This window comes from Pangasianodon hypophthalmus, chromosome 26, assembly GCF_027358585.1.
Source record: "Pangasianodon hypophthalmus isolate fPanHyp1 chromosome 26, fPanHyp1.pri, whole genome shotgun sequence".
In the NCBI taxonomy this organism is placed as follows: domain Eukaryota; kingdom Metazoa; phylum Chordata; class Actinopteri; order Siluriformes; family Pangasiidae; genus Pangasianodon; species Pangasianodon hypophthalmus.
In genome coordinates, this window is record NC_069735.1 from 7,619,172 (window position 1) to 7,637,221 (window position 18,050).

Sequence of the window (18,050 nt, forward strand, 5' to 3'; positions counted from 1 at the left end):
TCTAGCACATCAGTACATGCTTACAGTATATGCATGAAAATTGCTAGCAGGAACACTGGTCAGATGTATGCATCCCTACAACCCCGTGATCATTATCTGTGCCTCAGGACTCTTTGTTTTACTGTAACACAACACATACAGCTTGAGGAAAAATGAAATTTGCACAATTTTTCTTTCGCTTACCTAGAACCCAAAGCATATGGGGCAGGTACGCGTAGCGTAGTGTAAACAACATTCTGTACAATCGACACTACTTGCGTTTCGAATGTGCTAGGTTTCATTATTATCAAGTAATCTAATGGATTACACTAATGTTACTATATTATAGGGTTGATGTTGGGCCCAATGTAAGTGGGACAATAAAAAAACACCGTATTTGTGTTTATTCTGGACACCGGTGTTGGTGTAATGAATATTAAGCGACAGACCACCAAATTTTACATAAAATGCGTCTTTTCTGTCAGATGCACAACTTCATAAATTGTGAATTAGCCTTTCCATCAAATGTAGTCAATAAGCCATGACATATTCGGTGCCCAACGTTGGATTCTTTAGTTTTGCACTAGAGCCACAAAGCATATTTAGCTAACGAGCATGGGAAGCCTTTAGCTATCAGTTTGGCACACTTGCCTCAGTTTTTTGTTTAGCTCAGGACTGGTTTATACTTCTGCTTGTGCAAATCTGTGAACATGTGATGGCATTGTGTGCAGACTTTCGCTTAGGTGTCTACCAACAAACGAGCACGTAACGTAAACCTGTGCCCTAGGGGGCGGTGTTGGACGTACCTACCCAGAATGGACAGAAAATGAGAACTGACAAAGAGAGTCTTGTGATGAAGCAAAGTACTGAATACGCTAACGAAGGATTTAGCTGTTCACACTATATATAGAGATAAATGCAGCAATATTATGCTGATCTTTACAGACAAAATATATAATAATATAATAATATATAATAAACCCTTTTTTAGTGTCTCGATACAGATATGCTTGCATGGATTTTTACAGAAGTGCTAATCATATGTTATCATACCAAGCACAAAAAGTCTGTATTAAACAAATACATATACAAATTGCATCTGTATTATACATATTTTCATCCAAATCTCTAATTACAAATAACACCACCTTAAAACTTTGAGACACATCTTACCTGAGTCTGAGGACTATTTGCTGAAAAGGAAAAGAATTCCAGCTTCAGATTTTTTTATACCATAGCGCTTTTGAATTCTCCATCCTGATTGGTCAGAAGATTTATTAATTTCCTATAACAGCAGGTTAGACAATAGTTGTGGCTGTAACTCAAATCACATGTTTTTATATTAATGCACTTGTTATAGTATATTATCATTTCTATGCTAATTCACAGAAATGTATATGGTGGATGGTGCACATAATCTAAAAGTAATAATAAACAAATAAAAAAAAATACAATCATTGATATGAAGCTTTGTGTAAAGAGAACATTTATGGAAGGAGTCTCCAGTTCCAGCACTTTTTAACAGTTGGAGGCAAAGCTTTCTGACGTGGAAAAGTCTTCAGCACGGATGCTTAATGGTTTCTTGGTAACAAACTGCATATTTTTTATGTTATTAACTTCAAGATGAAGATAAAAGAGAGGCTGGTGAGCGAACGACTGTTTATAGCTGCTATAGCATAAGTGATAAGAGGAACTAACTTGTTTCACGGAGGTTCCAGAACATTAACCGTAACTAAAAATGGGTAAAACATATGCTGTGTCATTTATTAATAAATAACAAAATGTTATTGTTGACAGTTTGCTGTTATGAAATAATATAAAGGAATAAAATATTGGTTGGACAAGATGACACAACACCATCATTGATTATTTTCCTATAACAGTTGTATTGCTTGCTTAGCAATATGACAGAGTTTTGGCCATTTTCATGAACAAGAGAACATCATATGATGTCAGGGAGTCTGGCTGAAATGCTGGACAACTTGAGGTGAGTTTGCGATGATTTGCAAACTTGCAGTTTGGACACAATAGCTACATTATCCTCGTCGCTCCAGGCCAAAAGGAAGGAAGCAAAATTTCAGACACCAAACATATCTTAGCTGATAGACTAGATTTAAAGTGTGGGTGAAAAATGTACATTTTTATATATAGGGCAAATGTATTGATTTTCTCTCCCTTTCATTTTATCCTCGTATTAAAGCAACAGTGCAGAAAAAAAAAACAAATAAAAGCACACACACACACACACACACACACACATATACACACACACACACACACACACACATATATATACATATTTTGCTGCACTGTTGCTTTAATGTAAGAGGAGAAAATGAAAGGGAGAGAAAATCAATACATTTGCCCTGGTCTTAAAAGCTGAAAACCTCCGAAGAACCTTTCAGAGTCTGCTAGTCCATATGTTTATTGGCTTCATCCTTTCTCTCTCTCTCTCTCTCACACACACACACACACACACACACACACATGCACTCATCTATCTCATTTATCGCATGCATTGCATCTATCTGAATCTTGCTCATGTTAAATTAAGCCTATCTGTATTTCACAGCTGCGCTTGGCCCCAAAATGTGCTGTAACATCAGTACCACTCTCTCTCTCTCTCTCTCTCTTATATATATATATATATATATATATATATATATATATATATATTAAATATGGCTCATGATGGTCCAAGGCACTGGTCATCCGCTTTTCATTAAGCAGAAATTAAAAAAAGAAATTATTTTCTTCATTTCTTTACCTCTATAGAAATAAACTAATAGCAAAATCATTTCTTAGACAAACCAAAGCCTGTCTAAATGGCTGAAAGAAGAATTTTGCTTTACTTGTGTAGTGCAGGATGGACTGTGTTAATTAAGCCATCGATCCTCTTTATCCTTATAACCAAGTCTCAAATTGTCCTCCATTTCCCTCTTTATTCTCACATATACATTCATGAAAAGCAAAAGTCTCACCTCGCTTTTACCCTTCCTTCTCTGTGCGCGTCTCTCCTTCTTTATTCTCATACAAAAAAAAGCTAGAACTAGTAGGACTGCAAATCAATGGAAAGATAAATCGCAAGGATTAGAAGATCGCAGACGTTTAGAGATGCTCAATGATCAGTGAATCTCCCACAGCAGAGGCAGATCACACAGGAGCAGAGCATGTTCTCGCAGTGTGTACAGGGAACATGGAAAGAGGTCTGAGGAGTAAAGAAAGTCAATCTGATCAGGTGAAGCACTGTCCCCAAGCTACATGATCTTCACATGAATAATGACATGATTCACATGTGCAATTTATACACGTGGGGTTTTAGAGACTTCACGTGTAATTTTTTTAAAAATCTAGTGGACTTTTCACATATAGTGCATGTGTTTATTTTCTCATGCGATTTTGTTCACATGATTATTTTCATGTGTCCATTTTTCATATTTGGAGCATATGTTTTTAATTTCAATGCAAGAAAACTTTGCAATTTTTCATGATTTATTTTCACCTGTTAATTTTTCACATGTAGTGTCTGTGTTTTTTATTTTCACATAACATTATTTTTTCATCTTATGTAAATTTGATTCCATGATTGATTTATTTTCAAATGTAATATTTTGCTCATGTACTGCATGTTTTTTTTTATTTTCATCTGTGATTTTTCATGTAACTCATTCTTCCTAATAACATCATCACATGTTCACATGCTGTCATGTGGTTAGGTCACATGCATAATTTCAGGGCGTAACATATTAAAATGCACTTTTCACATGTTTTATTTTTCCACATGAACACATATTACTTACATAATCACCTTATGAAAAATGTATGATCCCGTGAAATATCATGAAATAAACACACAGTAGTGCACTGAAAACGCTTTATCTACCACCATATTGTGGAATTTTTTTATTTGATTTTTTTTCACCAGTCCTCTGGAAGTGTGTTAATCGTTTGCTCATCATGCAAAAGGTTTTGATTTATTTCACGAAATAGATTATTAGATAATAGTGTTTTTATTCTATACATATTGATCTGTCAAATGTCTCACCCAGGATTATTCAACCATTTTGTTAGAGGTTTAGGTATATATCGTGTAGACTTGAATTACATTTGGTTGATGACTGAGAAAAGAAAAAAAAGGATAATAGGATTATCTAACTCCAGGGCAATAAAACTCAAATAAAGCACTGATCATTGAGCAAGGTCAGTGCACTCGTAGCAGGCAGTGCTAATCTCCCCTGAACTGAATGAAGAACTGAAAAAAATCAATCCCATGCTATCAATTACATCTGATGTTAAGTGAATGAACAGCTTAATCACTTTTTTTCTCTTAGGAGAATGTATCTAGTTTGATTTCTCCCCTAAAGTGATGTTAATTGGATAAACACAAATTGTTTTTCCTTATGAGACAAAGTCAAATCTAATCACACTGTCACCATTAACAAGCTATGCATCTTTTTTTTTTTTTTGCTGTTGGTGTTGTTTTATTCTCATATGTGGATATGTTTCTTAGCTGTTTCTCGTACATAAAGCCAATTCCAAAATTATTGGTCCATGAACATTGGTCTATGGGAAGAGTGATGTCTGAGCTTAAATATATGGAAATATTATATCTTCTGTGCTGAAAGGTCAATGGTTTTCCCAATAATGAAGGGTGACAAAGGGATTTTACAACCTTTTACATATGCAACCTTATATTTATACCCCACGGAAACAGGAAATGCTGTCAAGTTTAAATAGCTTGGGTATTTCAGTTACACACACAAATTCGATGAAACTTTTGTGAAGCCCAGTCATTGCATATCCAAAGCATTAACTAAAGAAATATTCAATTTGAAGAAAGAAAGCAAGACAACATAAATCCATAAATCAAGTCAGTTCCATTTTTACTGCATTTTCCTTTAATGCTGTGCAACACTTTATTAGAACCAGCACGAAGTGACCGATAAGTGACCGATCTGGTGTGTCTCAAGCAGCAGTGTGCTGTATACTCCCTACTGTGCCAAAGTCAACTTCCTATGACACTCTCGTTCCCTTCTGCTTTTCCAGTGTGGCGTCGGGGAGGGTACGCTGGTGTGTGATAAATTTCTGGTTCAGAGTCACTGAGACACATTATTAAAAAAAAAAAAAAAAAAGAGCACTATATTGTGTTTGGTGTCCATGATCAAATGGATACAGTATATTTTTATGTCAAACCATTTTTCCTCTCTCTAAATTCACATCCAATTCACGATATAAGATAGATATAAGTCAAAATAACTTCCACTTCTACCTCTGAGAAATTTTTTTGCTGTTTTCTCCTCATTTCAGCACTGTAAGTTTTGAGGGCATCAAGAGATGCAAATCATCTGTGTCGTGCACGTGCCTGGTAATTTACAGGTGATTGGCATTCATCAACATATGCATGCAATTATGAGGAAAATCAGTTAATGTTTAGTTAGGTTTGGTTTATTTAACATTCACACACAACTTTACTAAATGATTGATAGATGAGGCCCAACATAGGTAATTTCTGCTCATTTTCATGAAGGGTGCCAATAAATATGGGGTTGAAAATTGTCAGGTAATCAAAGGCTGGTCTAGGTTCAACCTAAGTAGACATTTTACTCTTCAGAACCACATGCACTTTTAGAGAAAAAAGTTTCTTTAGTTTGTCCATTATTAAAGGTTCTATGTAGAACCCTTAAGGAACCATTTTTCCTAAGAGCGTAGCTGCAGAGGTTCAGTAAGTACACACAGCTTAATTCCACCAGTTTTACAGGGCCAGGTTTCTCAGTAACATGACATAACGTGTCTTTTTTGTCTTGTTAACTTCATGAGAGAGATAAAAGAGAGGCTGATGAGCGGATGAAAGTTTATAGCTGCTGTAACATAAATAACAGGAACTAACATGTCTTGTAGATGTTCCACAACCTTAAAATGAACTATAAATGGATAATATTTATGATGTGTTGCTCATTAATAAATTAAATACTGTTAGTGTTAGTATATTGCTGTGGTATAAGAGAAATTAATGCTTCAGGATGTGCTGTTATTGGGAAATAATCAACTTTGTGGTGCATCACACCACCCTGCCATTGATTATTGTCCTATAACAGCATGTCATGCCACATAGGGCTCTTTATAAAACCTTTAAGGTTTCCTACAGAGGGACAAAAAGATCAGAATAGAATAGATTTAAACTTTTTTAAATCTAGAGTAGAAGGTACTTTTACACATGCTGTAAGAGTAATTTCAATCATAGAAAGTAAAACAGTCATTCATAGTAAACCTCAGTCTTGTCATCTAAAAATATCTATCAAATATTTCAAATAAATAAGAGGTAATAGTATGCAGGACTGCATCCATGATGTATTCCTGCCTCCTGCCCTGGTAGATTTCTCTAACCTTCTTATGTTCTTTGAAAAGATGCAAGCAGGCACTTTTTTTAATTGAAGGTTATATATTCAGGCATTATCCCTTCTTAATGTCTCAACTCTCAATAACTGTCTGCTACATTCCATTGCACATGTGAGAAAACTGAGGCCTTCTCAAGAAGCTTCAAATGTGGTTGAAAAATAATGAAAAATTATTTAAAAAAAAAAAAAAAACTAATATCCTACACACGCGCTGGTCCTGGGTTAGGCTCCGGATCCACCTGATTGGATAAAGCCCTTACTGAAGATGAATGAATGAAGAGGTAATAGTAGGACAGAAGCACACAAAATAACACTTCTATTAGATTTCAGTCAGGTTTGCTGGGCAGGTCATTCTATTTGTCTATCCTACTTAAACCAGTCGAGTAACCTTGACAAATCTTGCTGTGTCCAAAGTGTAAAATGTAGCAGATATACACAATGAAGGAAGACAGCTTTCAGATCCATTCAGGTTTTACAATCTCTTGTTCTCTCTCTCATAAACACAGCACAGTGGCAGATTTGTTGTCTGTGAGGCCACAGCTGTTGAAGCATTGATCCTCTCCCTCCCTTACTCAGAGTGGGATAATATTGTGTCAGTAATAGAACATGGAAGGGATGTGTGCCCCTGAGGCCACTTGCTCTGACTCACACAGAATTAATGTATGTGTGTGCCGTTTATCCCACCCGGCCCAGATGCCCCTGCTAAATCCATCAACTGCAGTGGCGCGCTGAGCACTCGGGAGAAAACGGACTTAATAAAAGAGAAAGAAAAAGGAAAGAAAGGCAAGATCTTTTCTAAGCATCAGGCATGGATCTCAGCAGGGATGAGCTGGGGGTCTTCACCATCATTCAGTAAGTAAAGTAAACGTTGACTCCTAAGGCAACACCTGCTCTATTATTATGCAGACGTTGTGACAGATATGTGTCGCAGCTATTTGTGTGGGCAAATTTCTCAGGATTCTGTCAAAATTCTGGTTACTGTTAAATATCTTTTTTCAAATTTTTTGCACACTACAGAAAAACTCTTACACTGTACAGCTCTGTATATTTCTATACAGAAACAGTTGCACTATGAGACAATTTTTTTGCACACTACAGCTCTATATATCTCTTTTGTTTAAACATATTCTATTTATGCATATTCATATTCTACATTTCATTCCTCTAAAGGCTGCTAAACTTTCTTACATATAGTCTACTAGATTTTATTATATTCTGTTTTTATTATGTATCTTTGTGGCACTGTGGGACAAGGCACTAAGGAAAAACATTTCACTATATTACATCACATGTATGTAATATGTATATGACAAATATATATATATATATATATATATATATATATATATATATGTATATATATATATATATATATATATATATATATATATAATATATTATCTCAGGCTGTGTTTTTAAATTGTTTACTTTGGTGGAACTAGTTCACCATCGCAATGTATTCGGACTGAAAATACCACCCATACCACCACACCTCATATCTAGGCATATCTAGATCATTTTCCATATTCATACAACCACATCTTGACCAGAACACCTTATTTTTGCATCTCCAGTCCAACTAGATCAGAGTATCATTTGGATGGCTGTATTAAGGCACACCTACCAAGCTTATCCACTTCACACTGTTGTATTTTGATTGTCACAGATTACAGCTTAACCCTGTCTGACCTGTTTTAACTGTTACACAACGAGCAGAAACATCTGGAAAATTGGGATAGCATGGGCACAATGCCTGAAAATCTGCTTTAGATCTCTGTTGTAGATTTTAGACAGCATTCACATACACTATATGGCCAAAAGTTTGTGGACACCTGACCATCACACACATATGTGCTTGTTGAACATCCCATTCTAGATTTAGTCCCCCTTTGCATTCATAATGACATCCATTCTTCTGGGAAGGCTTTCCACTAGATTTTGGAGCATGGCTTTGGGGATTTGCGCTCATTCAGCCACAAGAGCATTAGTGAGGTCAAACACTGATGTTGGGCGAGGAGGCTTGGGGCACAGTCTGCATTCCAGTTCATCCCAAAGGTGTTCAGTGGGGTTGAGGTCAGTGTTCAGTGCAGGACTCTCGAGTTCTTCCACTCCAACCCTGGCAAAGTATATCTTCATGGATCTCACTTTGTGCACAGGGGCATTGTCATGCTGGAACATGGTTGGGTTAGGCTCCACAGTTCCAGTGAAGGGAAATCTTAATGCTCCCTCATACAAAGACATTCTAGACTATTGTTTGTTTCCAACTTTGTGGCAACAGTTTCGGGGAAGAACCACATATGGGTGTGATGTTCAGGTATCCACAAACTTTTGGCCATATAATGTATATACCAATAAAGCAAATTTGACAAAATATATTTTGGGACAAAATGTACTTTTACTTCTTACTGTGTTCAGTTTTTCTTCAGGATTTTCTGAATGTTTGCAGGAATCTGGCTCTGAAACAGGAACTTGGTTTTGCATTACATACAACATAACCCAAGCAGGGGTGGAAACTACTTATGTAATTGTACCTTGTACTATTTTTGGATGATTTGTACTTTACTCAAGTATTATTTCAATAGAATACTTGTACTCTTGCTCAAGCAAAGTTCCAAGAGAAAGCTTTTTATTAGTTACATTTCCATTTTTACCTTCAAAGTAAAATGTCAACTTTTGTAAATTTGCTTGTTAAATTATCTAGCAAGTTTTTGTTTCAAATATCCATAGCATTTATTCCAAAATGCTTATTCAACATTAGCTAACCAGCAAGGCAAATTCTAGGTTTGTCTGTAATAGCAGAATATTTTCCTTATGACTAATTGCCTAGCGAAGTAGCTAGTCATGCTAGTCATGATGAATTTATGGTCAGCTCTTTACATTGGTTAAAAATATTTACTTTTTTCTCTTGAATCCTTGAGTAGTTTTAAATGTAGATCCTTTTTTCACTTTTACTCAAGTAGATTTTTCCCTCTATACTTCTACTTTCAGTTTTAGACACAGTACTTTAAGCATTGATGAATGCTGTCTGCCTATTGTAAGGCACCACTCACACTTTTTATCAGACTACAGATTATTTACAAAATGGGCCAAACTATTTCCATGTCATGCTAAAGGTTAGATCAGGTCAAATTCATTGTAATCAATGCACGTTTGCAAAGTAAGTCTTCCATAGTAGAAAGGAACTACTGCATGAAGGTCAATTGTATTATTGAATGGCTCCAAAGCTCCTATGATTGCATTGGGGGATTAAATTCATGTTCATGCATTGGTCATGGGTACAAATGGTGTAATTCACATGGGACTGAAGGGCAGTATTGGGGTCGGGAACAAGCTGCAGTGATTACCCTGTCCATGAACCCCAAGGTCATACACAGAATAGCAATCCTAGAAACGGCTCCAAACTCACACGATTGATGGGTGATTGCAGTGAGGATGGTGGACCTGCCTTGTGAACGGGGAAGCTCGGTGATGAAATCCAAGACAATGTGTGACCAGGGTCATTGTGGAATTGGAAGTGATTCTATGAGTCCTGTGGGCAGCTGACAGGATGTTTGAGACTGTGCACACACTAAGCAGGCTTTTACATATTGTTCAATGTCTTGTCTTGTCACCAAAATGTATTCTCCACGTCCTTGAAATGCCTGGGTGTCCACAGCTGAGGGAGGTATGGACCCATTGCATGGATATACCTTAGTTGTTGGGCACTCTGGTAGTGTGGGGTCATCTTGTTGAGCTTGCTGAATGTCCTGTGCACTGCAAAACAGGAATCTGAAATGACAGTTTTAGGGTCTGGTTTGGCTTGAAGACCTTCAAAGATCCAGGACAACACATCATCTTTAACATTTTTAACAGGGGAGCTACATGAGTTTAAAGTAGAAATGGGAGAAAAGATGGCCCACCTGGCTTGCTCAGGGTTTAACCTCTTGGCAGACTTGATGTATTCAAGATTTTTATGGTCAGGAGGATGAAAGGATATTTTGTGCCCTTGAGCCAATGTCACCATTTCTACAATGCTACCCTTATGGCCAGGAGCTCCCAGTTTCCCACATCATAATTTCCTTCTGCAGGCTTTAGTATCCTGCAGTAAAAATTCCAAGGGTAAATTTTAGGGGGATTACCTTGTCTCTGGGAGAGGACTGCCCCAGCTCTGCTTTCCAAGGCGTCCACTTCCACAATGAATTGTAGTTAAGGTTCTGGGTGGCACAGTATAGGGGCAGTCATGAAACTCTGCTTTAGGGTTTTAAAGGCTTGATGTGCTTCAAGATTCCATTGCAGGTTCTTAGGTTTCCCCTTCAGCAGAGATGTTAGGGATACAGCCACGGTGCTGAAGCCTCTAATGAAGGGTCTGGAGAAGTTGGCAAGAAAGTGTGACTGCTTCCATCTTTCCCTGGTCCATCTCCACTCTCTTCTTGTCCAGGACATACCCTAGGAACTTGACTGATGATTTACGCAATTCACATTTTTCTAATTTCACAGGTGAGCTTTTTTTAAGACAACTCATACCTGCAGGATATGTTCTGCCTCAGATTTGTGTAGATCAGGATGCTGTCTGTGTAGATTATTCCTGAGAATTCAGGAAATCAAGTACGACTTCATTGATGAATGCCTGGAATGTCGAAGGAGCCTTTACTAGGCCATATGGCATGACCAGATATTCATAGTGGCCTGAGGTGGTAAGGAACACTGTCTTTCACTCATCCTCTTCTCGGATGCAGATCAAGTCACTTCTGAAATATGTTCCACCATGGTTCTAGATGGAGAGAGAGGATAAGTTGGAGGGGAAATGTCTGGGCTAGACGTTGCACAAATTAAATCTCTTGGCTAGCCTCACTGTGTTTGTACAGATTCACTACATAATATCTCCTTAATCTTTGATAGAATGAGTTTAATAATTTTCAGTATTTTTCTCTCAACTTTGTCCCAGTAGAAATTCACCACTTGCTCCTTAAATACTCAAAAACTCTTTACATTTATGTATGTGCCAGTAATCAGTCATATGAAACACCTTGACACGCAGAGTTTACATAATAAAGATAATCCTATCCGATCTGTCGACAGCTGTCTTCGAAGATACTTAAGTTTGGCCAAATTTGAAGACAATATCACATGGATGTCTCTTGACGATTGCACTCCCATTATTCTGTTCACCAGACAATAACTGCATGAAAGCCTAAAAATGTGATAGGTAGCATTATCACTCCGACCATGTTGACAGAGAAATATGTTTACACATATAAGTAATAAGCAGTGGATAACTGTGATATTGAAAGGGATGGCTAAAAAAATCTTCAGTAACTCGCCATTACTATCATGAAACCATAATAGTGAGGAAATATGTTGTTGCAAAAGCTTGATAGTATATAGGATTATGATAGTTTGTATAATAGATTTTTGTTAACTAAACCTAGACTAAAAATAACAATAAAAAATTATTAAAATATGACTAAGATTTGACAAACAAGTAAGACTAATACATGTGTTATTGCTGCACACATTACAATGTTAACATTTATTTACAAAAGGCATCTTCTCTATAAATAAGCAGAAAAGTTTTTCCACTTCAGGCAAGCACAAAAACTTTTGTGATACTAAGGCCTTTATATATAAGGGGCGTTCACATGGTTGAATTATTCTTGTTTGTATTCTCAATTATTCTCAGTGATATTGCTGTTCTTATGTACTAGGTGTGCTAGAAAGAGTCCTGGGAATTGCCTTCCTCTAGAGAAATGGAGTCATTTACACAACGGTAGTCTTGTGAAATACAGTTATCTGATGAAATCTCTTCAGAGACCAGGTGTACTGTTTCTGTTATGGCATTAACTATAATATTTCAAGAAGTGAAATTGGTCCTAGATTACTGTAAAATGTTTTGTAACAATTCCGATGGAATGTCATTTACTTCACGAGCAACAATTTTCTTAAACTTTTCAAACTTCTGAAGCGAGTAATGTGTGATTTATTTTAGCCTGTATAACTGCTGACACCATTCCATAACAGACCTGATGCTGGAACTTTGTATCATGTTCTCACATTTTATTAATGTGTGCTGGTTTCCCTTATAAACTTATAACTTTTTCTAAAATCGTTGTAGATATGCACATAAAAGACAAAGAAAGACTTCATCATTGTTTGCACATAATATGCTGTGTATCAAAATGTAAGGACATGCTATTAACTGCTGCTATCATTCATGCACTGTGTATGCATACTCCTATTACACAGTATAATTCAGTATCTTACAGATTTATTACACATATGTGAACCTGAGAACTCAAGGGGCTAATATAATGTGCCACTTCAATACCGAGGTGCTGCAGCAGGCATTAAGAGGAAACAGTGATAAATCGTTATGCTGCATTGCTCTTCGGTATCTGACGCTACCACATTTTGTCCTTCTTATTGATGAGTGTGCTTAGTATTCACGTGTGGACAGCAGGGATGGAGGGGCGGGTAGACTCCAGAGCCCAGGAGCAGAAGCTTAAGATTACTGAAAGTAGAGCAGGGTGCACACACACACACACACACACACACACACACACACAGTCCAATAATGGATTTTTCCATAGTTTCTGTGGATGCTGCACTATCCCCAGTTACACTGGAATATAGTGATATATGACCAGTTCTAGTAACCCCTCTACATGCCATCTGTTATCTGTACATCTGAGAGAGGTAAAACCATTCTCACAATCTTGTTCTCTGGCACTTAAAAGTTTGTGCCCCCATGGTTTCCGGGTGGAAAATTGAAAATGTACCTGTATTTTGCAAACTTATTTTTTAAAAAATGTCAGTGATAAAAATTAAATATGGATGTGTCATGTAACACGTATATAGTCTATATCATAAGGCAAAATTATCAGGAAAATATTGTGTCCAGGCCTAATTTGACAGGTCCAAAAGCTATTCACGGGATATAAAAAGAGATATGAAGAGAAGAAAGAGAAGAAAATGCTGTTATAAAGGGAAATTTCTGAGTATACAAGCTATTAGAAAATATTTATATCATACTCAGAAAGAGAAATGCAAATCTTTTGTTACTTGTGTTAATAAAGAAACATGAGAAAAAACACTAAATGGTATACATTCTATTTCTCTCTTTCCATACTCTGTTCACTGCTCATTAGTGGATGTAATATTCAGTGCTTCTGACTGACATGGGACATTTCTTCTGATTGTCTAGCAGTGCAGTTGGAATTGTACTATAAAGCTTAAGTAAATCATAACTTTATATTGAGTATGAGAATTAATTTTATTATGAGAATAATTTTGGATTGGACACACAAACCTCCTGATGGCAGATGCAAGATGGAGGTCATGTGACACAGATAAAACAACAACAGCAACAACAAATTTTCTTTCACATTTTAACATTTTATAAAGAAAGATGTCGTTTTGGTGATACTTCCTATAAATCCAGTATTCATAATGTATTATAAATACATGCATACATGATGTCTAATAATGCCTAGCATAAACCCATATGATATACACTTTTACACCAGGTCATTACAGGCTTTAATGTGAATGCAATTTAATTTCAATACAGAATATGCTACAAAGCATTATAAAAGCTGTTTACAGGATTTAGGTGTTATTTTCAAACAGGTTATAGTACTTTTTATATAATGCTATGCTAAGCATTGTAAAGTATTATGTATGCTATAAAATAAGTTATGAATACTGGACTGACTAGATTTTCCAGTGGCATTAGAGACGTTTCCAAAAAATAATGTACACTATGTATATTGTTCCACTTTTAGGATTTTTTAAATATCTGACAAATGTGTGCGCAGTCAAAGTGAAGACAAGAATAGTACCATATAATTAAGTTTTAGCTGTCTTTTCACAATATGTCCCCCCAGCACTTGTGGTGTATTAACCTGAGTTAGTTGAATCTCAGTGGAGTAAAGTCTGTGTCATCTGGGGGATTAGGCATTCTGCGAGAGAAAATTGCAGCTCGGATTTGTGGCATGAGAAATGCAAATGTATGATTTAGTTTGTACAGTGCCAGGAGGGATATGTAAAGGAAAGCATATTATTTGTTAGACTGAAACACAGACAGTTGAAAGGGGGAGATCAAGTATATCTTTTATCTTGCATCTACTGTATACGGTATACATTACCATATGGGTGTACACTCACCGTTCACTTTATTAGGAACATCTGTACACCTGCACATTCATGAAGTTATCCAATCAGCCAATCACATGGCAGCAGCACAATGCTTCAGTTTATGCTCAGTTTAGAGCTTCACATCAAATATCAGGATAGGGTAAAAGTATAATCTTTGTGACTTTAACCGTGGTATGATTGTTGGTGCCAGATGGGCTGGTTTGGGTATTTCAGAAACTGCTGATCTCCTGAGATTTTCACACACAACAGTCTCTAGAGTTTACACAGAATGGTGCGAAATACAAAAAACATCCTGTGTGCCGAAGGTCTGCATGCTGAAACACCTCGCTGATAAGAGAGATCAGAGGAGAATGACCAGACTGCTCTGAACTGACAGGAAGTCTATAGTAAATCAAATAACTCTTTTCAATGGTGGTGAGCAGAAAAGCATCTCAGAACATGCAACACATCAAACCTTGAGGTGGATGGGCTACAACAGCAGAAGACCACATCAGGCTCCACTTCTGTCAGCCAAGAACTAGAATCTAAGCCTACCATAGGCACAGACTCACCCAAACTGGACAGCCGAAGACTGGAAAAACCAGGATTTTTCTAATCTTCAACTGGTCCAATTTCGATGAACCTGTACCCGTGATAGTCTAAGATTGACTGGCAGGAGTGGAACCTGATGTGGTCTTCTGCTGTTGTAGCCCATCCACCTCAAGGTTCGATATTTTGTACATACTGAGATGCATTTCTGCTCACCACGGTTGTAAAGAGTGATTATATGAGTTACTATATCCTACCAGGCAGCTCAAAGACATCAGGCCATATTCCTCTGATCAACAAGGCGTTTCCACCCACACAACTGTCGCTCACTCAACGTTTTTCATTTTTTGCACCATTCTGTGTAAACTCTAGAGACTGTTGGGTGAAATTCCCAGGAGATCAGGTTGTGAAATACTCAAGCCAGCCCATCTGGTACCAATATCCATGCCATGATCACACCTTTCCTTCATTCTGATGTGGACATTAACTGAAGCTCTTGACCTGTCTCTGCATGATTTTTAAATGGTATCTACCATTTAGCATCTTTTGAAGCAGGCTTCATGCCGAACACATTTTCTTTCTTTTAGGTTTCAGAGAAGAAACTATTTAATACCATTTTTTTTTTAATTTAGGATTTAGGATTTATTTAGGAAGTGCGATTAGGACTCCTGTGCATGTCTACCCGTTCAACCTTGAAACTGCTTGGTGCTTCACTGTGCCAAGGAGAATACCAAACTACATGCTAATGCGCTTGTCTCCGACACACTGTTCAGTGACCTTAAATATATTATTTTCTTGTTTCACAAAGAAAGGATGAAACTTATTGTCCTCTTCTATGTGGTGTACAATCAAGAGCTAAATAGAGATAAATAGGAGTGTGAATACATAAAATATTGAACATTTGCAATTTAATAGTGACTCAAATGACAATTATTTATAAGGGAAAACATTATAAATGAGTTTGTGTTGATGTTCAGCTGATGTTCATTAGCAATATAAACTAGACTTCATGCTTCAAAACCACAATTTCTAATCATGTTGGATTAAGAAATGTCATCAATTCATCAGACGAATCACATCAATTGTTAAAATATTAAATGGTTGCACAGTAATTATGTAATTGTGAATTGGGTAATTTTTCACATGTCTTTTGTAGATTTTCTTTTTTTTTCCCAGTCCAATGCAGACACTTTTTAATACCACCACCAGTAGCAGGTGCACGCTCAGAGAGCCAGTGGCCCTGAACCATTGCGAAAAATATCTGTGGCGTAAAAGAAAGTGTCATCCCCAGATCAAAGCTTGGCATCTTTCTCATATAAAAGGTTTCCATTTTTCCCCAGTATGGCTTGCATTTTTCTGCCTCCTCCCGGCTTTTACTTCTCTTTGATTCATGGGCGCACAGAAATTTGTTATCAGTTGCAATAAGAATAGTGAACATGGTCTCCTTTCAACCGTACAGAGGTTATGTGCCAGATGGGGAACTACAGTATGACTTATTTTGACTGCTTGCATAATATCTCCTCAGCAAAGGGTTTTTATGATTCCTTCAGTCCTGCACAGCTCTGTAGTCAGGCATGTTTTTGATGTTTTGGAAGCCGGTTGGAAAAAAAGCAACATGTTACGGCCCTGATATGACTCCCTACTTACATACCATTCAGTGTCTTATAGTGTGAAATACCACACAATACTATAGTTTAGCACACACTGTCATATAGTTATATCAGTATATGTATGTATGTTAAGGTACTGTATATAATAGATCCTTGATCCCAAATACTACAATAATACCCTATATGGCCAAAAGTATGTGGACAGCTGACCATCACAACCAGACGTGATTGTTGAACATCACTTTTAAAAATCCGTTGCCCCCCTTTTGCTGCTAGAACAGCCTCCACTTTTCTGAGAAGTGTTTCCACTAGATCTGGAGCGTGGCTATGGGGATTTGTGCCCATTCAGCCACAAGAGCATTAGTGAGGTTGACAAGACGGCCTGGCGTACATTCAGTATTCCAGTTCATCTCAAAGGTGTTCAATGGGGCTGAGGCCAGGGCTCTGCGAAGGTCACTCAAGTTCTCTGACACTAAAATCATGTCTTTATATACCTCACTTTGTGCACATGGGCACTGTCATACTGGAACAGGTTTGGGCTAGGCCTTTTATTTCCATTGATGGGAAATCATAATGCTACAGCATACAAACACATTCTAGAGAACTGTGTGCTTCCAACTTTGTGGCAACAGTTTAGGGAAGAACCACACACACACACACGGGTGTGAATGTCAGGTGTCCAAATGCTTTTGGCCATACAGTGTACATACAGTACATTCGGTTTGCAGTGGGTGTAGGACTAAAAGATAAAGTGATATTATCTTAGTCCACTGCTCTCCTATGACCAAGGATGGAAATAGGTGCAGCCGAATGTTAAATGCATGTTTTAGTTTTATGAGTTAAATATCTGCCTCATAAAGAAGAAGAATAATCTTCTAGTTATTGCTAGAAGTGTAATACCTCAGTGTTACATCTGTATTTAATCTAAAACAGCTTCATGCAAAGCTTTCATTATAAAATGACATTCTTACATCAGAGGCTTTTATATAGCCTATTTTTTAAACACTCATTATGTTAGCACAGAGGTTTCTATCAACGTACATGAGAATGTAATCTAGTCTAAGATTACAGAGTCTGTGAGAACAAAGGCAAAAGGTCTCTCATGAAGACCAGGTGGTCTCTGTATCTACGTGTGTGGGTGTAGGTGTGTGTGCGTGAGAAGAATTGCAATTATTGCATAACATTGCAACATATACTGTAAATGTTATTTCCTAAACTTATATGATATTTATGATGTCACCACATTGTTCACCATGAAATATGGATTAGATTGATATCAAACATGCCCTGAGGAATCTTTTAGTTAAGCGTAGTTTAGATGACTAGGTTTAGTTCACATGGTCTCTCTAACCCACATTCCTGATTACTTTAACCTTAAACGAATTACTGCCACAGTTTATAAACT

At 37.0% G+C, this 18,050-nt stretch overlaps 1 protein-coding gene across 2 annotated transcripts in view; it reads left to right on the forward strand.

The window, feature by feature from the left end:
- LOC113537233 (FERM and PDZ domain-containing protein 4-like) overlaps nucleotides 1-18,050 on the forward strand; it is a 74,129-nt gene that overhangs the window by 907 nt on the left and 55,172 nt on the right. The window contains exon 1 of one of the 2 annotated variants that reach the window (XM_053230169.1): nucleotides 7,050-7,226. The exons of the other annotated variant lie outside the window; for it this stretch is intronic. Coding sequence (XP_053086144.1) covers nucleotides 7,183-7,226 — 44 coding nt within the window. The 5' untranslated portion in view covers nucleotides 7,050-7,182. Of the gene's footprint in view, nucleotides 1-7,049; nucleotides 7,227-18,050 lie in introns of those variants that run through there. 2 annotated transcript variants of the gene reach the window in all.